Source organism: Epinephelus lanceolatus, chromosome 10 (genome assembly GCF_041903045.1).
Source record: "Epinephelus lanceolatus isolate andai-2023 chromosome 10, ASM4190304v1, whole genome shotgun sequence".
Lineage (NCBI taxonomy): Eukaryota > Metazoa > Chordata > Actinopteri > Perciformes > Serranidae > Epinephelus > Epinephelus lanceolatus.
The window spans coordinates 25952454-25977247 of NC_135743.1; the positions used below are offsets into that span (position 1 = coordinate 25952454).

General features: G+C 42.5%; 1 protein-coding gene across 1 annotated transcript; it reads left to right on the top strand.

Moving 5' to 3' along the window:
* The first annotated feature begins 499 nt into the window (after positions 1-499).
* Positions 500-23730, top strand: limd1a (LIM domains containing 1a). The gene is made up of 8 exons (XM_033640629.2): positions 500-2118; positions 8661-8762; positions 15406-15473; positions 16626-16688; positions 18035-18165; positions 19164-19215; positions 21504-21572; positions 22293-23730. The coding sequence occupies exons 1-8, from the start codon at positions 879-881 to the stop codon at positions 22428-22430; spliced, it is 1863 nt and encodes a 620-aa protein (XP_033496520.1). The 5' UTR covers positions 500-878; the 3' UTR covers positions 22431-23730.
* The last annotated feature ends 1064 nt before the right edge of the window (positions 23731-24794 follow it).

Consider the following 24794-nt stretch of genomic DNA (forward strand, 5'->3'; position numbering starts at 1 on the left):
TTTAATTCTATGGAGCAAAATGATAATGCTGAAGTGTTTTGCTGAGTCAAAGAGAAGCGGCTGACTCAACCAGCTCTGGATATTTTTAACATTGTCACAGGATGTAAGGAAGCGAATGAATATCTGCCCCCAAGTTCCGCTATTTTAGGACAAGACAGCCAGTTCTGTGTAAGCTAACGTTCCTGTATGATTAATGATAGCAGCGCTGATCACAAGTCAACTTTAACTTGCTGCTCCATGGGAGCACTGCACCTTTAAAAACAAACTGTGCCCTGTTTTCAATCCCAGCTGTCGACCGGTGGCCACGTACGGCTCCCTGCTCCAACGGCTGTCCCACGGTCTGCTCGTCAACGGCAGACAACTTTTATCAGTCAACCGTCGCTACTTTAACGACATTTTAGCTATTTTAACTACTTTAAAGCACTTTTTTTTTGCTCACAGCGGTGCGGAGGATGAAGTTTTGAATGAAGGTTCCCCGCTGGGACTGTAACGCGGGAGGAGGAGGGGGCAGTTGGCGGGGTCGCCCAGGCTATCGGATCTGAGATCTGCTCACATTTATAACCAGACAGACGGCGGCTTGTTTCGGGGCAGAGCCGAGCTGAGCGGACGGAGCAGCTTCACGAGCAGGACGCGGAGTTTTTAACTTTTAATCCTTCACACCGGACGATAAACACAACGGGAAGGTTTGGATTAACAGCAAAGTTTCTGCTCGTGTCTGGACCCTCGTCTTCTGTCTACAGGCTGCTGGACTGTAAGCTAATAACTCACTGTGGAAATACCACTCTTCAACAGACTGGTGATTTAGTCAGGCTTAAGCTTTTAAATAGAACTACTTGTTACTTCACTTCATTAAAGTAGAGACACAAAGTATCGTCAAAATGGATAAATACGAGGATTTAGGACTCGAGGCGAGTAAGTTTATCGAGGACCTGAACATGTATGAAGCATCCAGAGATGGTTTATTTCGTATGAGGAGGGATGCAGGAAACAACCCCGACTTTGAAGAGACAAGGAGAGTTTTTGCCTCTAAAATGACTAAGATACACATGCAGAAACAGCAAGAGGAGATGGCAAAAAACAACCAGGTTATGAAAATGAATGGGGGCCACAATAGTACATATTACACCAAAGACAGACCGCCCATCAATAGTTTCAGACAGCCGTGTGAAGCGGCAGCGAAGCCCCCGATACTCTCTGGCCCTGTGCCAGGCACCACGGCTGGGAACCAGTACGCACAGTTTGACGGCCAGAAACACCACACGGGCATCCAGTCTGAACTTCCAGGCGGCAGGGCATATGGCTACGGAAACAATTACGATAATAAGGAGCGTTCAGAGCCACAGTCATCTCAGCACAACACCCCTGCTCCCCCCAGTCCAGGAAACGCGTCTCACAGCGCGCCCACACATGCTCGTCACCCTGTCAGCCAGCCGGCTGCCTGGGCCCCATCCAGAGAGAGCCAGCTTTCCCCATCTTTGTCTGGCTCTGTGGGCAGCACCACTTCTCAGCAGCAGCCTAAGCGTCAGTCTGCACCTTCCACCGCCAACAGTCACCCACCCCAGCAGAATCAGGCTGTCACCCCGTCTGTAAACCTGAGTCCTTCCTCATCTGCAGGGCCAGCCAGGGGTTGGGCTACAGAGCCCTCTGGCTCAGCCAAACCTGACCTCATCCCTGCCCTGCCTCTGAGTGCCTTCACAGCAGGAGCTGACTTCCACGTGCAGCAGCCCTCCACACACTCTGCAGCCCATTACGCACCATCTTCTCCAACTTCGAGACCATCTACCAGCCATAATGGTCCCGTGACAGCTTCCTCACCCCTGCCTGTACCCTTTGAAACACCTCTACCTAAAGCCCAGGTGCCATCTGCTGGCTTGATTCCTGGCAGTGTCTCCAAAAGTATCAGCCAGGGTCAAGGTCAGAGCCAAAAACCCATCACTGGACATGCTGTCAGTGCTGAAGCTGAAGCCCCCCGCTCCCCCAAGCCTGCCCAACTACCCTGCCATTCTCTGCTCACACAGCCCCATGAACAGGGGCCTTCAGCAGCTGAAATAAAATTGGAAGCCATCACCAGTCGGCTGGAAAGAGAGATGGATGCCCAACCAAAGGCTGACTACTTTGGTAAGACAGTTTAGACTATCCAGCACCAACAAGGGGCTACTGTCAGTTAGGCCACTGCTGTAAAACCCATTGGACGACAGAGTCGCCCACCCACACTTCAGAACATAAATCCACTTGTTTTTGATTTCATATTTATACATGCACACACTGTCACCCTTTGTCATCCATCTGAGTTTCCCTCTCACACAGACACACATATTATTCTGTGTGTTTGTGTGTGTTAATCAGGAGTGCAACCCATTTGTCTAAAGTCTTTGTTTGGCTGCATTCTTGATGGTCTTTGCAGATAAAATAGCTGAACTTATTAGGCAGATGCTGTAAGAGGCCTCTTTCTTCTTTTCTTCTGTGGAATGCAGACAGAATAATTTTCTAATTTGTTTCGTGTCTTTTTTTAATGATTCATTGTCTGCCCTCTAGGCAGCTGAAACAAACCCTTTAGCAGTAAAAGGTGGGGCCACGGCCACAAAGAAAGAAAAGTGCCCTCTTATCTCCTCCCAGAGAGTTAGTGGTTTACTATAGAGGCAACACTGATGTCTAAGCACATTAGTTAAGGCTTGATCACTTCTGTAAACTCTGTGCTCCATTAAGTCTGTGATTGTTTTAATGTTCCTTGACCTTCCCGTGGAGAGTTTGTTCGACTGGCGGTGGCATTCACTGTTTTCCCAAATGATGTCATTACTACAGACCTGTGCTTGCACATTTCTCGTGACTTTGTGAGCATGCCATGCATACTTGTGCAAGTGATGAACACGTGCACACAGGGAAAATGAGAATGAATAATAAGACCTGTGACTGTTAGTTCGAGCATTTGGGGGCACGTTAGGACCAAGAAACCATGGCTGTTCATTTAGCAATCAATGCCATCAATACATTAGGTCACTTGCTGAGAAACAGAGGTAGGAAGGGTTGTTGAAGAATGTCCATCATCAGCAGAAAACTCTGGTTTCTGTTCCCCATATCACTGCCTGCAGCAGTTCAGCTGCTCCATCGGTACTGCAGGAATGCTGTCAGGAAATTAATGCAGCATTAGAAAAACACATGCTTTGCTGTGAGGTCAGCTGACAGACTGTTGTGACAGATGCAGATATAGTAAATAGGCAAGATGCACTGTTTGTTGCTGGGAGTGTGTTTATTGCAGGGAAAGTTGGTGCTCACGTGGCAACCAGGTGTTTGGAGCCAAGGCCATTCATGAAAACGGGACATCCCGCTATGGGAAAGCAAGACTGAGAGAAAGAGAGCATGACATGGGTGATATCGTGTTCAAAACCCACAGAGCACCCCCATTACACAGTCGCACACATGCACCCTTGCCTCCTCGTTGAAAGGAATTTCCTGCTGGAATGTCATGATTGTAATTCACAGCCTTCCTCAACCCCCTGGGGTGCTTGTATTGGTGTGTAAGGGAAGATGTTCTGGCGTACGTCACTGTCACGACAAGGCTCACAAATAGCACAAGGATGTGAATATTACGGATGTGTGGGAAAGCACAGAGTGCAATCAGCAGAAGTGTAGGATTTAAAATGATACAGTATATTCCTTCTTTCACACACACAAAGCCCACACACGGTTCTTGTATGGAGTTTTCCACTAGACCCTGGCTCATCCTCTGAGTCATGTCTTTATGCCAGAAAAAAACTTGTGTAGGCTAGTTATCTTAACAGAACTTAAGTTTCATCACAGAAGACCTTCATAGTTGTGAATCGTACACGCAGACTTTTTAAGCATCTTTAGGATATTGGTACGTAGATCCTACTTGTGTTTGATGATTGCTAGTTTAATGCTAAGGTTTCTTTGAGACAGACAGGACTGAATATTATGTGCTTTTAAAAGTCTGCCAATGCCATGGTGGTGTTTAACCAATCCAGTGAGCTGTGTCCACACACAGGGCTGGGATCCATCAGAGTTCCCGACTGTACACCCAGTGCTGATTGGCAAAACTGCAGCTGGAGGTTCTGGGAAAATGAGTGCAGTGCCAAAACGGCTGCACCAGGGGAACACTGAGGAATGTCTGAAGGAAGAGAGCAAGGAATTTTAGAAATGGGGACTTAAGATACAAAGGGGAGGGGAGTCCTAGACGAGTTTAGAGGTGCCTGCGGCGCAGTTGAATGGATGAGTAGACAAACGGAGAGATTTAGGGACAAGTACGTGGATGCTTCTTTGTCCTTGGCCACAAGAGCCTGAGAGGATGTGAGATTTATAGCCAAGTTCATCCGAGAGGGGAGAAGTGGTGGGACATCCCAGTGTTCTGCCTTCCCTCTTCCTCTGACTTACACACACACACACACACACACACACACACACACACACACACACACACACACACACACAAATTCAGTTGAGCGTTTAGTGTTGTGTTAAGATGGAGGATTAATTTATCCCATCTGGATGTTGAGTGGAAAGCTTCGTCTTAACTCTTCCCAGGGATTCTTGGCTTGTGTTGTGGCAGGATTTTGGAGGCTGTCGTGTGTGTGTGTGTGTGTGTGTGTGTGTGTGTGTGTGTGTGTGTGTATGTGTGTGCGTCTGTGTGTGCGTGTGTGTGTGTGTATACACATGTGTGAATGTGATATCCTCTCATGCACATCAATGTGTCTGTGTCTCTAAGAGTATAATGGCATGTGGTATGTGATTGAATTTAATATGCTGTGTCACTTTTCTAGGTGTGGTGTGTGTCCTGTGGTAAAAGTTAGAAAATGATGCCATAGATGACACAGTATCCAGCACATTTAAGTGAATGGGAGTTAAGGGTGGGAATCATCAGAGACCCTACGATACAACATTATTATGTGTGTGATTTTAAACATTTTATGATATGCTAAGTATTGCGACGACATACACTGTGATAAATTCATTACGTTTTTTTTAAATTGCAAAATATGTCCCGAAAGGAAAACATTGCGAACATCTGCTTTATTTAATAAGATAAAATTTCCAAGTCTGTTCATCTGACTTCATTTTTAATGCAGCAAAATGTATCTTTTGGACTGAAAAATCAATTGATTTCATTGTTGTAGTAGGCTACCTTAAGTTTAATTTGTATTTGTAATATTAATAATTTATTTAATTAAAAAACTGACTCTTAGTGTATGTGTATCAATACAATATTGTTACGCATTATGCAACATATCATGATACTGTGCTGTATTGATTCCCTGCCCCCACCCTTAATGACAGTGCAATGTAAAACTTTTGCTAATTTAAAAGTTGTATATCATATGGTGGATGTGCTAAAGATGGAATTTAGTCATTCTTTTAGTTAGAAAAGTTATCTGACATTGATCACTTTTTTAATGTTATACTTAAATCTGATTTCTTAGGGCTTATTGGAAAAAGGGCTAACACTACCTGCACTGCTACTCTAATGGTAGCAGCAGCTAAGCTAGCAAAACAGTATTCACCTTTCACCAACCTGCATCAGCTGCAATAGTAAGTGAACAGAGAAGTCAAAATAGCAAGCTAAATTTGGCCTTTACCAGACTCCGAATTATGTCAGTTGAATCGGATTTAGCGGTTCAATACGAGTTCGACTATTTGTTCCTTTTTTTCCATATAGCCTAGAGTGTGAGAGTTTGCACGGGTTTGGCAGGACGTTCAGGGTGACAGCGACGTCCATGTGTAATAGTAAAAAAGCCGAGTTAGCCGTCCAAGCTAATGTATGCTAACTCGCTAACAACAGATCATAAATGTACACCAACATTTTTTGCTGTCACTTAAATATCAAACACAAGCCAGAGACTGTATCATATTAAGTTTCTGTGAGCTGTAAATTCACCACTCCTAAGCAGAAGGCAGAAGATAACGTTATCTCGGAGCCTGACTGGGCAAAGCCTCTCTTCCTCCAGGCAGCTGCCTACTTCTCTAGACTTTCCCTGGGTCTGGGTCTGCAGCTGCCTCTACAGGAGAGCAACATGAAAGCGACGAGTGCTCACTCTGCAGCTAAATCTGGAGGAATACACTGCACACAGACTGACCAAAAAACAAACAAACAAAAAAACTTAAAGCATCCCAGTTGACTGGGGGGTCTCTGATGATTCGAATCTCTGACTTTCAGGGGAAAGCACTAGTAAACATTTTGAATATCTGGAAGTAATAGAAACAGTGGAATAGTTACCTCAATGTAAATGATAAACAGGTGAAATAGTTAGCTAAAAGCAATAGATAAATATCTGAGCTTATCTGATATGAGTGTGGAGGTACATCAAACAGAAAAGCTTGGGAACCACTGCTTTAAGAGACACAGCACAACTCTGTCCGTGAATTGTTTCACATACTTTTCAGTGAATTAAATGTCAGCTGTAGAAGTGATTACACTGCTACCTGCTACAGGGTGTTTGCAAGGGTCTCTTTTTCAGTCAGTGGCAAGCAAGCAGTCATCAACCGGGAGTTTTGACAACTGGGAAAGGTGAGGGGGCGGTAGAAGGGGTGAAGTTTTGGCTGTGTGTTTTGCTTCCCCTCCCCCCACTTGAAACGAGCAGTCAGCCCCCTGAATAATCACACTGTTTTGGAATATGGGACCCTGGCCAAAAGCAGATTTGTAGTGGCCCAATCGGCGAGGAGGTTACTATGAAAACAAGGAATTTTTGGCCCCAAACAGGAAAGCAAGAGTGAACGGAGTTTTACTCAATTTTTGTTCACATGGGCCATTCAAATCAAAGCTATAAATAAATTAAAGGAAAAATGTCTCAGTGTTAGATCTTGAAGAAGTCGTGAAAAAGCTCTGCATGCTATTACCACGTGTATGGGTTTCCTGAGAATCTTATTCCCACTGTGTTGTTTGTTCTCTGACATGTTTGTAGTGAACATTTACAGAGGAAAAGCAGAGAATGTGATTTAAAGGACCTTCACTCATTCAATTGTTGTGTTTTCATCTAAACAAATAGCTTACATAAGAGCAACATTCTTCTGCTTTCTAATAATATCCCCGTATTATCTCTAAATCTTCTTTCCAGCCATCAGGGCCCCTGATGAAGTGTCCTCTGTTGTGGCATTAGGAGAGGCTTTAGTTGAATTATATATAACCCAGTTGTATATTGCATTGCTGAAAGTCTATGGAGAGAAACATTTGAAGGTTATTAAATGTAACAGTGTGTTTTTTTGGAGGAGACAGCCTCGTGATATGTGTTGGATACAGTGGAAACAGAAGTTTCTTTGTCAGTGTTCGAGGAGGACCAGGGCTGGGCCGGGCTGGGCTGGGCCACACTCTTCTGCTGAGCTCTACTTCTCTGTCTCCAGGGAGTTTTTCTATAAAAACACACACACAAATAGCCTCATGCACACACATCCTCACACTACAAGAGAAGCTCGAGGCCTTGCCTTCAACTTTCCTCAATGCCATCACCCCCTCTGTTACATTAACGAAAGGCTTCGTGATTGGAAGGTCATATTGTGCTGTATCTGATTGATTAAGGAGCTGGCTGACTACCCATTACAGTCAGCAGTGAGGGGGTTTGTCACTTGTCAAAATGCATACGTCAGTTGTCATATCATGCCATGTTGTACAGTGCGTGCTTGGAGTGAGAGGTGGAAATTAGCAGGGAAGTGGAGCAAAGAAAGATAATTTTTCCATGCCAGGTCGTAGGAAAGAAGTGTTGCATTGATCACATGTGTTGCTCATGAACAGTCCAAAGTCAAAGGAGAGATTATGTAATATCTCCTGGCATGCTCTCATGTGATTTGCTTTTTAGAAGGCCTGAATTATTTCTCTTTTTTTCCCCAACACTTTATTTAAGTTGTTTTTACAAAAATGTAAAAAAAAAAAAAAGGTAAAAAAGAAAAAAAAAAACAGTGCAAAATGAAACAAAAATAAACCAAACGAGCCCTTATCCTGTGAGTTAACAGTTCCATATCAAAGATTTCATTCACAGTTTTCAGCCTTTCATCTTGTGTCGGTGGTTCTGCTTTGTATCATCTCTTCGTGATGGCCTATTTACAGGCTGCCTGCAAGATTAGCAATAGATACCTGTCTTCTCTTAACATAATTCCTCCTGTCATGTTGCCAAAATACCATACCCTACATGATCTAGGTATATCATAGCCCAAACTTTTGATAATAATCATAAGAACATTTATGCAAAAAGTATGATCCAACTTTATTGCCCGATTTCTTCTTCTTTCTCTAGGCCTGAACTATTTTTCACTCAGCCCACAGGAGAGAAAACTCCTTGCTTTCATGTGTTTGGGCTTTTATCTTAATTTCTTTTTTTCCTCTGCACATACTTTGTAAATCTTGTTGGCTTGGATGAGTGGATGGATTAATATTAAGTAGACTCTTGTGTCTTGGATAGGAATGTTTTGATTTGTCTTTATTAAAAGAGTTCTCAGTCTCTGAGCCAAGCCAAATAAGCAAATCAGGATATATTTCCCCTTTCAATGATACAGCCCGATAACCAGCTTCCTGACTTTTGTGAAGTGATTTTTTCCCCCTCCGTCTCCATTGTTTTTGTCTGGCTTAATCTGGATCATATACTTCACAAGTCCCCTTTATCTTGATAGGAGTGACTCACTGTGACTTTTCTGACTTTGTCATATGCTGTGTTGTGTTCCAGGAGTCTGTGTTAAGTGCAACAAGGCGGTGTATGGAGCCAGCCAGGCCTGCCAAGCTATGGGTAGTCTCTACCACGACAGCTGCTTCACCTGCAGCGCCTGCAGTAAGTACAAACACACACACGGCATACCTTCACTAAAGCCGTTTTCTCATATGAACTCCGAGCAATGTCCGGAGTTTCCCTTTCGCACATGAAGCATGCGACAGGAGATTGTCTCTGTTAGGACAAGGACAGGAGGCAGGATGTGACACGGATTACACCGTGGTCATGTACCCGGTTTGTAACTTGGTCATACACATCAGTCTTTAATTTAATTTGTTTGACTATTTCGTCTTTGGCTCTGACTGACAGACGTTCAACATTTGCGTTGCTGTCTCTGTGTAAGTGACCCTTGTTATGTATCCTTTGGTTGTTTGTTTTTTTCCAGTATTGCGCAAGCATAGAAACGTCACCAACACGCCCACTAGAACGATGTGAAGTCTCCACACCATTACCTGTCCTATTCACACACATGCTCAATTGGTCATTACATGGACTCTGTACTAGGGTGCTGTCAGGATAAAGTCCGGACATTTGCGTTCTCACATTCAGCTCCTCCAGCTAATGTCAGGTTCGCAGCTCTTATGTGAAAGGGGCTTGAGTCTTTTGTTCCCACCTGAACCCTTTCACCTTCTCTGCTCTGTCGATCTACGTGTAAAGCTCATGTCACCTCCTGACTAATAGGCTGCCAAAGACCATGTTCTCTGGAATTAAAAGTGGTACCTTCTTCCTCAGTCATTCACTGCCCCGAGCAAAAACACACAATCATTTGGGGATTACTGTCCTGTGCTGCCGGTGTTTGGTTTCTGGGTGTGCCAGTCACTCCCCCAGCCCACACAAAGACACATGGAGCAAGACTTTTTGTCAACCTCATTCATTCATCAGTTAGCAAATTAACTTTTAGTATAGTTTAATAGTGTGTATCCGAGTCTTGTGTAGAGCTCAAGACTTAAAAATCATTGACGTATAAAAACCACAAATCATGTGTGAGAAAGGCGGGGATTATATCTGCATCAGCGTGCATTTTGTGGCACTTGTAATGATGCAATAATGACTTGTAGCACTTTGTACTGGTTAGCAGGGCTTATTTGTTTGGAAATACTTTGGCAACAACTTGAAAGAGAATATATGCTTTTTGTTTGTGTTCTTTTGGTTTTAATTACCAGAGGCAGATACAGTTTTAACTTTTAAGACAGAATGAGATTAAAGAAACTGCGTGTGTTGGAACAGCTAAATATCACATTATATAGGACAAATTGCATCGTTTCCACTGCTAGAAAATGATCTGATTTCTTGTGCCAGTGTCACCCGTGTATTCATCGGACCAGTCATTTAACGTTGCACTGGCCTGGTTTTTATTTTCATTTTACCAGATTAGACAGTTTACCTGACCAATTAGGTGCAGCTAGGTGTCAGCTGAGGTTCATTACCCCGGCTGCACTGTCCGATGTATGTGTGACTTGTAGCTTCCTCGCTGGACAGCCGTGCTCTTCCCTCGCTGAGGCATGACCTGGCTCTCTCCTCCAACCAATTAAAATCTCTGTCCCAATTATCAGATGGTAGGTATGTGGAGTATGTGCGGCACTTAGGTGACCTCTACTCAGGCCCATTATTCCGCAGCACCTTTGACCTTGCTGGTTACGCCCCCAAATGTATGATTAACATCCATGGATTTTCTTTTAGCCTCCGTCATGTGTGTTTATACGTGTGTGTGTGTGTGTGTGTGTGTGTGTGTGAGCATGGAGATGAAAAAGAAGAGACACACTGTGGCTCAGAGTGAAGCTGATGTCTGAAGTGGGGGGAGAGAGGAGTTTACACACCACATACCTCTCATAGCTTGCTCCATGTGAGGGCATGAGGGTTGTGCTCGCTGTGAGTGGCCCCAGGGAAAAGCATCTCAGCTGGGGAGGAATGCAGGCATAGGGGCCCTCAACAGGTCTGGCTCCAGGAGGACACTGGGTGCTGTTATGTCAGCTGGGCACAACGAGATGTGAGTACAGTGCGGGACAGGGAGAACATTCAGTGGGAGCACACCACCCACCACACACAGCCAGCACACACAGGGGCGTGCTGATACATGCATATGTATTCATACATGTGCCCACACAGTAAACAGCACAATGCTGTTGAATATACAGTGACTGTACATTCAGTATCCCATGTCATCTTCCTCCGCAGTCTTGTATGTTAAGGCAACTTTTACGCTTGTCAAGTTGCATAAGAAGTCTTTACGACCGTGAACTTCCTCCCATGCCCTCACTCCACCAGTTCCCCCAAGGTGACTGAGAGGCAGGAGAACATTCCTGATGGCTAGGAGAGCTCAGGCTGCGTGTCTGGGATTCAGCTCTTCGCTGCTGGGGGGGACAGTGATGGCTTCCCTCCTGGCTAATCATTAACTCTATACAAACAGTTAACGGTACAACCCAGTTGGAGTTAAAGCCCATGTTTGTAATCAGGGGAACTGGTTTACACATTAGCCAACTCAAATAAACTGTGGAAATAACAGAAGAGGGAAATAGCAGGAAAAAGAAAGCATCGGCCTCTCCTCATAAGAGACGCTTTTCCTAGTATATTTGAAATAAGATGCAGGTAGAAATTACTTTACAACTATATATACCTCACTAATGACCACATTAATACTTTTCATCCAGCTTTGTATCATAACAATGTGGAGTATGTGAAAATTAACTGACATAATCTTCCGTTCATTTTACCAGCACCCAGATCTCCTTGCCTATCTCTCAGCTCCAACGATTTTCGCTGGCTCTAGGGTTGTTGCTTGAACTACAGATCGTACTTCCACATTTTGTTATCCCGCCATCACAGATGCAGAGAATATGGAAGTAGATCGAGAGAGACCCTCCTAGTTTTACCCAGGCAGTGCTGATAAAATATAAACCAAGGTATTTCTCACCTAAAATGTCTTAAGAAACATATTTTAGTGCACTGTTTGGCTGTAATATGAGAATTTGTGAACAAGAAGCACCATAAACACCGTACCGTTTCCTGTGTTGTAAAAACGGATGCTGAAAGAAACTGAGGTCAAAACTAACAGCAAAACTAAGCAGTGCTGATCAAATACGAACCAATATTCTGTTACTGTGTTGCCTTTTCTTGCCAAAAATGTTTTCAGAAGATACTTTAGCTAACCGTTTAACTGTAAATCGAGATTGTGTATTATAGTCCGGCCGCCCTAATTTTTCCTGTGTCAAAACAGCCAAGGTTTATTGGTCCGCTGCTTTCTGGTAGTTGTAGCCACAGTCCTTCCTTCCTCTGTTTTCCCTGGTCATATAGCACTAATTTCAAAAGTATTAGAGTCTTTTTACTGCATAGACAGACAGTTTTATGAAAAGACCATCTTTCCAGCAGTGAAGTTCTTCTATAAGTGTCTTTTTGGGGTAATTCTATCATACTAAAATGGCAGCAGTGCAAGGTGTGACTTGAGGAACAGAGGAACAGATTCTGCTTTCATAACATCAGCCCCTCACTCAAGCCAGTCGACAGGCTTTGGAGAATATAAACAAGGGTCTGACTGGTCCTGAATCCACTGGTATGCTAACATCTGGTGAGTAGTTTGTCGGGACCTTGACCAAACGTTCCAGGTGCTGCTCACAGCCAAAGAAATGCATTCACACTACCAAAAAGACGTCTTGTAAATGCAGGGAAGATTTTCTTTGTCAGTGAAATAGAAAATAGATTTATTTAGCAGGGCAGGAGGAGAGACTGAATGTCAAAGTAAACCATGTACAAATGTGAAAGTGTTGTAAAGAGATGCGTCTCTTTTGCTGAGATGTCTCACTTGAGTAATTTACTCCAGAAAGACCAAGGTTGAGGCCCGATTAGGAAGCCATGGCAGGGTCATGGTGAAATTTTTTTTCTGAATGGGATTACATAAGGGAATTCATAGGATGTTTTAATTAGAAAATGGCCTTTGTTTCGTTCTGTCCCTCAGGTATTTTACATTTTTATGAAAGCGCAGTAGTCACAGTTCTTTCTGGACCTTTTTTTTTTTTTTCAAATAGTCAGTCCTGACTCCTGACTTTAATTAAGCTCTTATCTTCAGGCAAAGCTCAGAGCCTTCCCTTTCTGACTCACTAGGAAAAAAGACAGGAATGTGACGAGGAGGAATGGTCCATATCGCACTTTCATCCCCTTCATCCTTCCCTTCTTCCATTAGGGACACAGGTCCAAGACTGTCTGTCAGTAATTACACAAGGCCGATGTCGCACCTTGGCCCGATCGAACTGACTCGACTCCTTTTAGGAAGTTATTGTGTTAGCCATGGCCAGACCTCGGTTGCGTGACCATTAAGTTTTCAGTTTAAGTTTATTCACTTTATTAATCCCCCTGAGGGGAAATTCAATGTTTTCACTCTTGCTTATCAATTACACACAGGTCTGAAAGACACACACACATGCACAAACAGGACCTATACATGCACAAAGTGGAGAGATCTCAGAGTGAGGGGGCTGCCCTTTGGTCAGGCGCCCCGAGCGGTTGGGGGGTTCGGTGCCTTAGTCAAGGGCACCTCGGCAGTGCCCAGGAGGTGAACTGGCACAAACCCTCTCCAGCCACCAGTCCACGCTCCATATTTTTGGTCCGGACGGGGACTCGAACAGGCGACCCTCCGGTTCCCAACCCAAGTCCCTATGGACTGAGCTACTCTATTACAGTAAGATCATGTCATTGAAAAAAAAAAGAGGAATCACAAGGTTGTAGTTTGTCTTTTTTTTTTTTTTTTTTTGTCTTTGTTCTTGGCTCTATATTTTCTGTCTAATTCAGGCCCATGTTAATCGATTGTCTACAGATTTAAAACAGTTATTAGAGAGAAGAAAGGTCACCCTCTTTTTCTGATTTTTATAAAATAGTCATATTCCTCAATTTGTAGGTTGATTACACTGGTCTATGGGTAGGTTTGATGATAGACACTGTCACAGCGAGTGTAAATTTACTGTGAGATTGTGCATTTTGTGGAAAATCAATTGATAAATGATAAAAAAAAATGTCTCCTTTTAGTGAATACATCAAAGCAGATACTTGACAAATATAAGTGTTTAATCACATGGATGCACAAATCATCATCAGTAATTTGCAGCATGCCCTCAACAGCTTATGCTACCAGAGATATTAAAGGGTAGACTCTAAGGGTAGGCATTGGAACTTTTAAGAAATTTTCAAATTTGAGTACTTACATTTAATTATCATTTAGTATCAATAAAAAAGGGACATGTACAATGTCTAACGTAAATGGTTTAAGATGAACACCCAAGCGAAAATGCAGGTAGGGTTTGGGTTAGCCCTCCTTTCGGCGCGCTTTCCAAACATCATTCCTATACCTGGTTACCATGTGTGCCAATATTCATTGAGAGCAGTCATATCACTGCAACCTGTCTAAAAAATGTAAATGTTTAATATAGAACAGGATCAATTTATGTTTACATTTATTGTATAGAACTTTTATTTTTGAATGCAAAAAAACAAAAGTAATTACTCTATCGGTTGAATGAATACTGACGTCCAAACTGAGTACTCGTGTACTTATGACCATCCTTTTCTAGCTACTATGTGATTAAGGGTACGGCAAAATGGTGGACAGTATGCCATCTAACATTAAACACTGTCACATTGCCTAAACCTACTATTTCCAATATAGGGATGAATTAAAATATTTTTTTCCAGTTCTGACCAGCTGTTGACTTGTCCATGCTGTTAGAAATGGATCTGAAGGAAGATGTGCATTTAAAATGCCTTGTACTGGAGTTATGCCGGTGGCTGCATTTCATCTTGGTCTTAAGAATAAAACGTTCCTTGTGGCTAAATGACTGTGTGAGATTATCTGGATACAAGCAATCAGGTAAACAGAGCATGGGATGGACCATTGGAGATAAAGAAGGCTCCTGTTTACCAAGGTTAACCCCTCCTCTCCCCTGCTACCCCCTCCCTCACCTCCCCACTCAGAAAATTTCAGGAATGTTTTCTCTTCCTGTGGGACCTGGGCAAGAATAGCTGTGTGCAGTAGTTTTGCCGTGTGTGTGTGTGTGTGTGTGTGTGTGTGTGTGTGTGTGTGTGTGTGTTGCCATAAGAAGCTAGCTCCAGACCATAGAACTATTAAAGCAGACAGACAGGAAGCACACCCAGCATGTGGAGAGACACCAGAAAGGAACAAAGAAGAAGAATAGCAGGTCGCTGTAGGTCTTGGCCTGTGGCTGCCATGAAATCCAATAGAGCAGAGTGTTTAATCTGTTGCACCTGTCTAGTAATTGAATTTAATCAGCATTTTCCTCACGTGTGTCTGATCCAGATGTGTTCCTCGTCGTACTGCAACTCGCTCTGTGTCCCAGCAATATTATATTAAGACACCAGCACACCAGAGATCCGTTTGTTTGATTTATCTGCCCGGGATTCAGCAGGATATAATGAATATTGCAAGAGGGTCCATTACCTTCGAATGGGTGTAATTAATCACCACGGTCTTTACGCATTAGAGCTGTAACTATTTTCTGAGACCGGGCTCATGGCTTTGCAAGATTTTCCAGTAAGATATTTCAACATTCTATCATTGATTTACCTTTTCTCATCTGCTTTATCCACTTTTTGTAATTCAATGATAAAAAAAAAAGTTTTTTTTCTTCCAAGGGTCCCAGGTGCGCAACCTGCTTTGTACTCATTGAAACAAATGGACTTTTCTGTGTTTCTTTTTCTACAGGCCGACGGTTGAGAGGGAAGGCGTTCTACTATGTCGGAGGGAAGGTTTTCTGTGAAGAGGACTTTCTGGTGAGCAGTCAATACACAGTCTATATGTAGTATACCTCAACTGAGGTATGTTGTGACCTTTGTTGCATGTGGTTGAGATAACACACCTTTCTCATGCTGTACTGCTCTCACTTTCACCCAGTCATTTACAAATCTCTCTGTATTTATGATTAACAAGATTTATGATCATTTAAGTCCCCATTCATTCAGTGTACATTACACACTTAAATGCAACCTTAAATCAGTCTGTCAGGCTTCAACTCAAGTACAAAATATCAGTTAGAGACTTTGACCTTGTGGCCTCGTTTCTTGCATCTAATGCAGCTGATTCATATCAGTTTCCTCCCTTGGGTGGGACTGGAAGGAGGTCAGTAACTGGAGAAGCTGCTTTGCTATGGTTTATAGAGTGGAGGGCAGTTAGGCCATTCACACCAGTGCAGAATGACTGTAAATGGAAAGCTTAGTATGCATAATCATGGGATGTACACTTAACAGAATTAAAACTCGTCGTTAAAATTTGTAGTAATTTCCAGCATGCATTTTCTAGCCAGTGTGCATAAGCAATAGAGCAATATTCACACCGTCAATAACTCTGTGCGTGTTTACCCCAGGAGCCGTCCCTATAAAACCTCATCTAATTGCCTTTCCACCAAAAGCTCTTAGTTGCTCAATTAAAATCAAAATTTATACTGAATTAAATTTGCTCTGGCTCTTCTCCCTCTGTGTGCTGTTAATTACGTCTGCTCCTCTGCCAGACCTGTTAGTGGGGCCTCTCCTCACTGACATTGCTCATACATATTAACACACAATAAAGCTGAGCTGACTGTTTCAAATACTGTATCAGCTAAATGTCAATCTCAGGAACCACACTATTGACTTTTAAAGGCTTTCTGAAGATTTGTTCAGTATGCCACACACCTGAGTTGCAAACTGTGTTGAATGTTGTGATTTTTTTTTGTTCTCAGACAGGGAAATGGGGGATTTTAAGCGGTTTAAAGAGGGTTTAAGTAAAACTATGCATGCTAAACCATTAAAGCTACTTTGGATTATGCCTGGGAGATACTGTGGAGCAGTTTAGCGCTCAGTCTGAAACAGAGAGTCAGAGATTTCAGTCAGCCATTAAATAACCACATTCCAATGACATCACTGTCGTCTTTTCTCTGCCTGTTGAAGTACTCTGGTTTCCAGCAGTCTGCAGACAAGTGCAACGCATGTGGACATCTGATCATGGACATGGTGAGTGTCTGTTACTTCTCTCCAGTTGTGCGTATTTTTGTGTGTCTGGTCTTTGTGTGTGTTTGTGTGCGTGGGTCTGAGCCAGGTGATCTCAGCAGAAACTTAGAGTGACTTCACCCTAAATGAGCTTTCTGTGGGCACATCTGGATAAAGGCTCAGGAAGAAGCATTGGCTCTGCATGTGCTCCTCTCCCTCACATGCACACACAGGTACACACACAAAAAGTCTCATGGGTAATGACAGAGCACACACACACACACACACACACACACACACACATACGACTGATCAAGTGTCCACACATGTTCTCCATCCTACACAGAGAGATGAAGGACGTGTCTCTGTTTTTATTTTGCTGCTTTATTTTTACATCTGCACATTATCTCTCAGCAGAAATCTATTGGACCTGATCACTGACACTGTATGTCATATGTTTTGCATGTTATGGATATGTTTCTGTACATAACATGCAACATGTTGTCTGCTTTTGCCTTAAATTTGCCAAAGAAGTCACAGTATGTTTTTTTAATTCCTCTGTTTTTCTTCTAGCTTCATTTTAAAGGTGTGAATACTTGTTAGTTATTACCATGAGCACCGTGGGTGGGCTTATTCTTAGCTTTGCCCAATTCTTAACTGCTGTTACAACCCACTATACTCACAGGATCATTGAAAATTAATCTAATTAAAAGGCAAAGTTTAAGAACAATGGGCCTCATTCACCAATATCTTCAGAGGTTTTTTCTTAAATTTGTTTTTATATAAAGTCTATGTCGCATTTCCGATGTGTTCTTAAGCGGAAGAATTGTTTGCACCTGTGTTGCTATAATGATGAATCCCATTGTCCCATTGTAAGCTGACTGTGTGCTAGTTGATCCTAATTAACATAGGTAAATACTCTCCAAATCCCCATAAAAGGCATCAGACTTCACGGCCATGTGCACACCAAAAAACTGGAGAAGATGAAGGAGAAGAAAAAGATAAAGAGAATCAAGTTAAGAATGCCAACTGAAAGTCTTACGAGGGTGAAGCACTAAACATAATCCAAAAAAAAACCCCTCAGTAGTTCTTAATTGGAGGTGTTTCTGCAGAAAGCATGGTTCCCATTAACATAACCAATGTTAAGTGTAGTGTTTATTTTATAAGACCATGAAGCATTCTGTAAAATAATTGTAAGTAATAATGCGTAAGTGGGTTTTAAGAAGAAGTTTCTTCCTGAGAACAGTTGGTGAGTGAGGGCCAATGACTATTTTAATTTGTTTGGATGCAGCTAGTGAGGAAATATGAAGTAGCAGAATGAATTAGAGCATCGACGTCCTGATATTCTTCACTCATTTCTCTCCCTATAGATCCTGCAGGCCCTCGGGAAGTCGTACCACCCCGGCTGTTTCCGCTGTGTCATCTGTAATGAGAGCCTTGACGGAGTGCCCTTCACTGTGGACACTGAAAATAAGATCTACTGTCTCAAAGACTACCACAGGTGAGTGGCACGGTACACAGTACTTCAGAGGAACACAAGCACATGATCTGGATTTATCTGTGTTAAATTAGTTTAGCGTGACACTGAAAAAAGTCTAGGTTTCTTATTACAAGTTAAATGACAGCACAGCCCCTAAACGTTTCCTCACTGCCGCAGGATCTGGTTGAGAGGGGTCGACTGTGTCTCTCTCTGCCACGTGTGGCAGACACATGAGAAGTGTAGTCAGGGATGAAAGGAGAGGGAGGGGGAGGAAAGATCACTGTCCACTCAGAGGTGTGAAGAGTGGCGTGCAGCCATAGCACTTCTTGTCCAACAGTAACATGTTTTGTAAGGACAAAAACAGAGTTTCTAACATCTGAGTAAAGAAAATCAAGGCTTTGTCTGTGAGAACATTTGATGTTGTGCTTGTCAGCCATTTGTAGAAACTGCAGTTAAAGTTATCAACAGTAGCATCTGTAGCACCTCACCAGCAGCTCCACATTTGCAGCCTTTCCTCTCCCTGCTGGGACAACATGTACAGCACAGTCAGGCACATGGCTGGTCACTGTCTGGCAGCTCCCACATGTTCTCCACGCTGATTAAATCACTATTATGTATACAGTATGTGTTTGACTTTTAGCCACAGTCATGCCCATCCACACTGAGAGGCCCTTTGTTATTCTCTCAGACATCCAGGTGCCAGCCATGTGTGTGGAAATAATGAATTCATTTTGCTTTTTTGGTTTTCAACTTCTTTTTGGATTTGGGGAATCATGTGTGTGAGGGAAAGCCAGCACATCTGCTAACCTGGCATCAACTGAGCGGAATCTAGTCTGAGTCAGGGGAGAGAGAGGGAGGTTTAAAAGGTCAGCAGGGGGACATCAAATATAAACTGTAACCTTTATGGTCTTTAGATGAAGTGAATTCAAATTCAGGTCATTAGTGAACTGAATTCAGTTCATTTTTTTGAGCGCAGTTTAAACACATCTGTGAAAACATGTTTCTTTGTGCTCTTCCAGGGTCCTGGCGCCCAAATGTGCAGCCTGTAACCAGCCCATCCTCCCCTCAGAGGTAAGATAACGTTCGCCTTTATTTAGGACTAGGTCATCATAATTAAATATTATCATATATATATATATATATATATATATATATTATCAGATTCTCATTTCAAGGTATTGTGGTTCACTTGTCTAAATCAATAATAATTCAAAACATTTCCAGAATCCGTCACAAGTCAAGATCCTTTATTCTAAATGTGCACAATTTGGGTTTTGTTCACTAAAACAGTTTCACCCACTGGGTATGTTTAGATCTGTAGAGACCCTGCCCTCTGCCTGAATTTTCTTATTTTGCTATGTTCAGGACATTCAGGGGAGCAGAGCACAGGTGAGCTTGGGACTTAATGAAAAGGTAGTCACCAGGTGCCAGACAGTAAGCAACATGCATCCAAAAGAAAGCTATGAAAATCGCAGACACAACGCCAAACAAAAGGCAAATATAGTGAGGAAAAACGCCAATCTGTGGTTGCAATTCCTGCATGGTATACCTTTTAAGACAATGCTCTGATAATTGGGACAATACTAGTTCAGTCAGGACCACTTTAGTCAAAGAAAACTTTATTTCCATTTGCAGTATTATATTTGGCGGTAGGGCTCTGTTCTGGGGCCTCTCTGCCTTTACTAGACCTACACAGAAAGCCTCTTCCTCCCGCCTGCGTGGGAAGCCGTAAGACAGGGAGAGCAAACCTCCTGCCCTTCCATGCGCCTACATGGAAAACCTAAGGCAGGGTTAGCAGCAGCAAAGACTCCCTGGGAACAGAACAGAGCAGCATCAAAGACAAACAGAAATGACATTGATAAGTCAGACACAGCATAAAAAGGAGGAGCTGGGGTGGAGGCAGGTTCCAAAGCAGCTTGCAGAGGAAGCAGCGACAGCAGGCAGGCCAATAGGGCGCCCTGAATGACATTCGACAATTGGTTGCATAGAAAGGAATCGTGTGATCTATCAGCTGACTCCCTTCCATCAATCAGCTGCTCTGTCAGGTGATTGGGCTGCTGGAGATCAGCTGATATAGCTGGGATGTGAGCTGAGCTTGACATTGTGCCCTCCTGAGATAACGCTATGCTCAGTTTTTATCTGCATCGCGTACCCACAGTTATATTGTGTGTTTGGTTTGATTATGCTCCTGTCAGTGCGTTCACTGTAGGATGAAGCGCTCTCAAAGCCCCTAAGACGAGTTTAATGCAGAGGGAGTGCAAAATGGATTTCATTATAGTGTGAATGAAAAGCTCTAAACCTTAAGAAGTTGTGCACTTTAACCTGTGGCCCTTCAACCACCAGGAGCTCAGCAGATTCTAATCCTCATCTGCTCATGTTTACTCAGTTATGAACCAAATGCCCAACTTAGCTGTGCAAGTAGCAGACAGTTCAATACAGCCATATTTCCCAGTAGACTGTAGGTCATAACAGTGTGAGACCTAACATATATATGGGCTTTGATTTGATGTGGTGTCATGGAGGAGTGGATGGATGGCAGGGAAAGAAGTCAACTCTCACACAGACAGGACGTGCTGGCAAAAGCAGAGAAATGTCCAAAATTAGAGTTGACTTTGCTGGAATGTCCCCTGCCCTCCCCTTTGAGTAAGCAGTGAGGCCGGTATTTAGAGGAGAGGTAGTGTGTGTGTGTGTGTGTGTGTGTGTGTGTGTGTGTGTGTGTGTGTGTGCGTGTGTGTGCGTGCGTGCGTGCGTGCGTGCGTGCGTGCGTGCTGGGGTAGGGGGCCTAGTCTGTCTTGTGCCTTTATGTAAGCTGTTGTTACGGATGTTCAGCGGAGTTCCCTCTCAGGCTGATATTGTAACCAGAGAAAGATGACTGAAAAAGAAACAGGAGGACAAAGTGCACACACTCACAAACACACACACACACACACACACACACACACACACATAGATTGAGATACAGGATCTTTGTACATGTTTGCAGATGATTTACTATGATCTTTGGCTCCTTGCAGTTATATGTTGTGTCTATATTTATGTCTGACAGTAGGATTTATAAGCCACGTCTTGCTGTTTATTGTTTTTCAATAATGATTTTTAAAAAATCTATAATGGAACTTCACTGACAGTGGATCAACAAAGCGGGTCCGTGCATAAAGAAACAACTGATGAGCACTTTAACTTCAAGGTTGTCATGCGGAGGGGTGGTTTAAAGCACAGACAATCCAGCTCTTGGCTTACATCAGTGCACGCACGCTTTGTATCGATCTTTTGAAGCTTTTGTCAGACTGAACAGAATTAGACAGTGGAGTGTCTTCTGGCAAGATTGGCTTCAGTTGTCTGTCTGAATTTCTTTCCAGGGGTCTGATGAAACCATTCGAGTCGTATCCATGGACAAAGACTATCATGTGGAATGCTATCACTGTGAGGTGGGTTTAACAAAAAAAAAAAAAAAAAAAAGCATCTCTTTGCATTTGAAAACATGCTTGTTTAGTGGCTCTGAGCCAGAGACCCTCTGAAAGGCTCATTAGGAGAAATCATAATGAGTAGATCCCCGATCTTAATTACAGTCTTGGCGGTAATGACATGCTGCTGAGGAGAGCAGGTATGCAACGCCTCATCATCTCTATCTCATCAGTTTACTCAAGTGCCTCTTCTTTTTTTTTGCCAAAGGCTGATTGACAACTGCTGTTCTCTTACTTCATGAAAATAAAAATCAGTGGGCTGTGAGGAGCAGCTCTGTTTAAGTAGTGTTTAACTCTTGAGTGGCCGGGTCCTCCTGGTGGTTTTTGTTAATCACAGAGGAACATTTTGACTTAAGGATTTTGTCCTTGTAAACAGATGTCTTCCTTGAAACAGTAAGCCTTAAGGCAAATAAATGTATCCTGTATCGACCAGAGCATGATTTTCATTTCTCAGCAAGCACAGATTCAAGATCTGCTAATAATGAGTATAAATCTCTTTGTACATGTAGAAATAAACCCAGTCTGAATGCTGCCTTTGCACACTTTGGAGGTAATTATTGCTGTCCAATCTGTCAGTGCCTGGAAATGAGGTCAATACAGAGCAGAAATCAGACCAGTTTTCCTCTATTCTGTAACCTGTCAGTGCATTTCTCTCACCACTTGTTCCCCCTTTGTGTTGCTCAGGACTGTAAGATGGAGCTGAACGACGAGGAGGGTCACCGCTGCTACCCTCTGAATGGCCACCTTCTCTGCCACTCCTGCCACCTGAAGCACATGGAGCCCTCCCGCTCCTCACCCATCACCGCCACCGCCTCCTACTAACACTACTGCAGGTGGAGGGAGACACCTGGTGGATGTTTGTTGGAACTACCAAAGCGTGATTGAAAGCGGGAGTGGATATGCACAATTCTTGTTGTAGAGGATTGATTAATGCAGAGCATCAGATCATGCTGTGGTTGGATGTGTTTTTTCACAGGAATGTTAATGAAGTTTTAATTATGCCGTAAGAGGTTTTCGCCCAATAATGAAGTATTATAATACACCAAAGCCCTACTTTGAACCCAGTGAAGCATTGCGTTATACCCGCTGCATATTGATTTTGCAGAAGTGTTGCCATATTATTTTTTAAAATGTAAATATCAGTTGCATTGGCTGTGTAAATATGTTAGTCAACACATTTGTAACTACACGTTCACACAGTCCATAAATTATCTGTCTAATGGCTCTGCTGGCTCATTAGCTAAGCTGTTGGAAAATAATGGCTTAATCATAATACAGTTTCTACACGCAGTAATAACAGTTGGTGTGTACTTACAGATGAGAAATATACAAAAAAGTAATAAATTGGTGAGTTTTATTTAAATCATAGCATAACAATGACGCCTTCCTTTTCCAGTTTTTACGCAGCTACAGATTGTTATTTTCTTCTCAAGGTGGTAACAGCACAAACACAGAGGCCTCTATTTGGCTTTTTTCAAATGCAAATTCTTGTATGCACTAAATCATTTCACGTAACTTTAGCATGACCATTCCATAGAAATGATTAACAATTCCATTATCCTCCAGGTTGCTATGCCTTTGTGTGCTTAGGTCATACCATTTCACAGTCATGTAATACATTTTAATGACTTTTCTTTTTTGTTAAGTCTGAGCAAGCTGCTTCAGAGAGCCAGGTTATACTATCACGTCATAAATAAATAGCCATCATTCATCAAACGCAGTCTGTTCCAAGCACTTAGAGATAGGTTGGTGAGTTTTCTATGCACCTATGAAGACTTTGGTATTAGGCCTGTAGAGCTATGTATTTTATTACGTTTGCAAGCGTATATTTAAAAGAAAGATATATATTGTAGGCCTACAGTATATTAGTTGTTTCATTCTGACTTCTGTGCAAAACTCTTTAATACTAATTAGATTTGCAGTGGAAAGTACTGTTTTGATCACCTGCCTTTGCCATCCAGATATTCATGTCTTGAGTTTACTAACTTAATACTTGCTTGTCATTTGAGGTCCTGTTTTCATAGTTAACTGTAGATTGAGATGAAGAGCAAACATTTACATGTATGTGCTGTATGAGTGTTGTAAAGAAAATATTTAATAAAAGCATTGCAGTAGGCCAAAACTTCAGTTTTAATGTGATTCTTCTTTTACTGTTGTAATGGTACTCTTGTATATCTCTTGCTTTCAGTAAAGACAATTGAATATCTACTTCATGGTACTTTTGCAAGCAGACCTGCTTTCAATATTCTCCTCAGACCCAACACACACATTGTTTGGTGTGCATTTTTAATTTCTCCTAGTTATTTGGGATCAATAGGATACAGTAAATATAAAAAACTAAACATTGTCAATGATAATTAAGTCCCTATGTCCTCAAACCAGACGATCAAATCAAATCAAATCAACTTTATTTATATGGCACTTTTCATACAACAGTAACACAAGGTGCCTCACAGAGGTTAAAAACAACAAAGAACCAAAACAGAAAATAAAAAAGAAAAAGGAAAACCCAACCCTCCCACCCCACAGAGATACATATATATACACATATGCGACCACACACACACACACACACACACACACACACGCACGCTAGCAATCACTAAAGAGACATGGCCAAGCACCGAGACCCGAGGCAAGGAAAAAGCCACCTCTGATAATTAAGTCCCATTGTCCTCAAACGAGTACTTCGTAATTAACAGTGCCTTAGCTTATTACTGTTGCTAAAATTAGTCATATTTGTATACCAATCAAACTACAAACATTGTTTATCATAAATACACAAGTTTCAATTATAAAATGTGATCAGGTTTTGGACCATTTTTGTTTCAGGATCGACTGCAGACTGACTCGGCAGAGATGGCTACCATCTTGTTTTTACATGGATTAGTGCATTGTCCAAATGGTCCTTTGGTATGATCACCAACAGAAACCTTGTTACAACTTCTACTTCTCTAGAAGTTTGATCGTCTTTTTGGCGCTCCATCAGGGCTTCTAGATGGGCCAAAAAAGTGTCAGCGAACGAGGACAACAGGTCTAAGTTAAATAGAATGAAGTTTAAAGTCAAGTAAAGCCAAAATGTGATGTCCTCAAATGAGGCAATGTAAACCTAAGTTTTCCATGCCAATAAAACCCCTTTCAAGTGAACTGAGCTAAACCCCGCCACATTAAAAGGCAGTGTGGCTA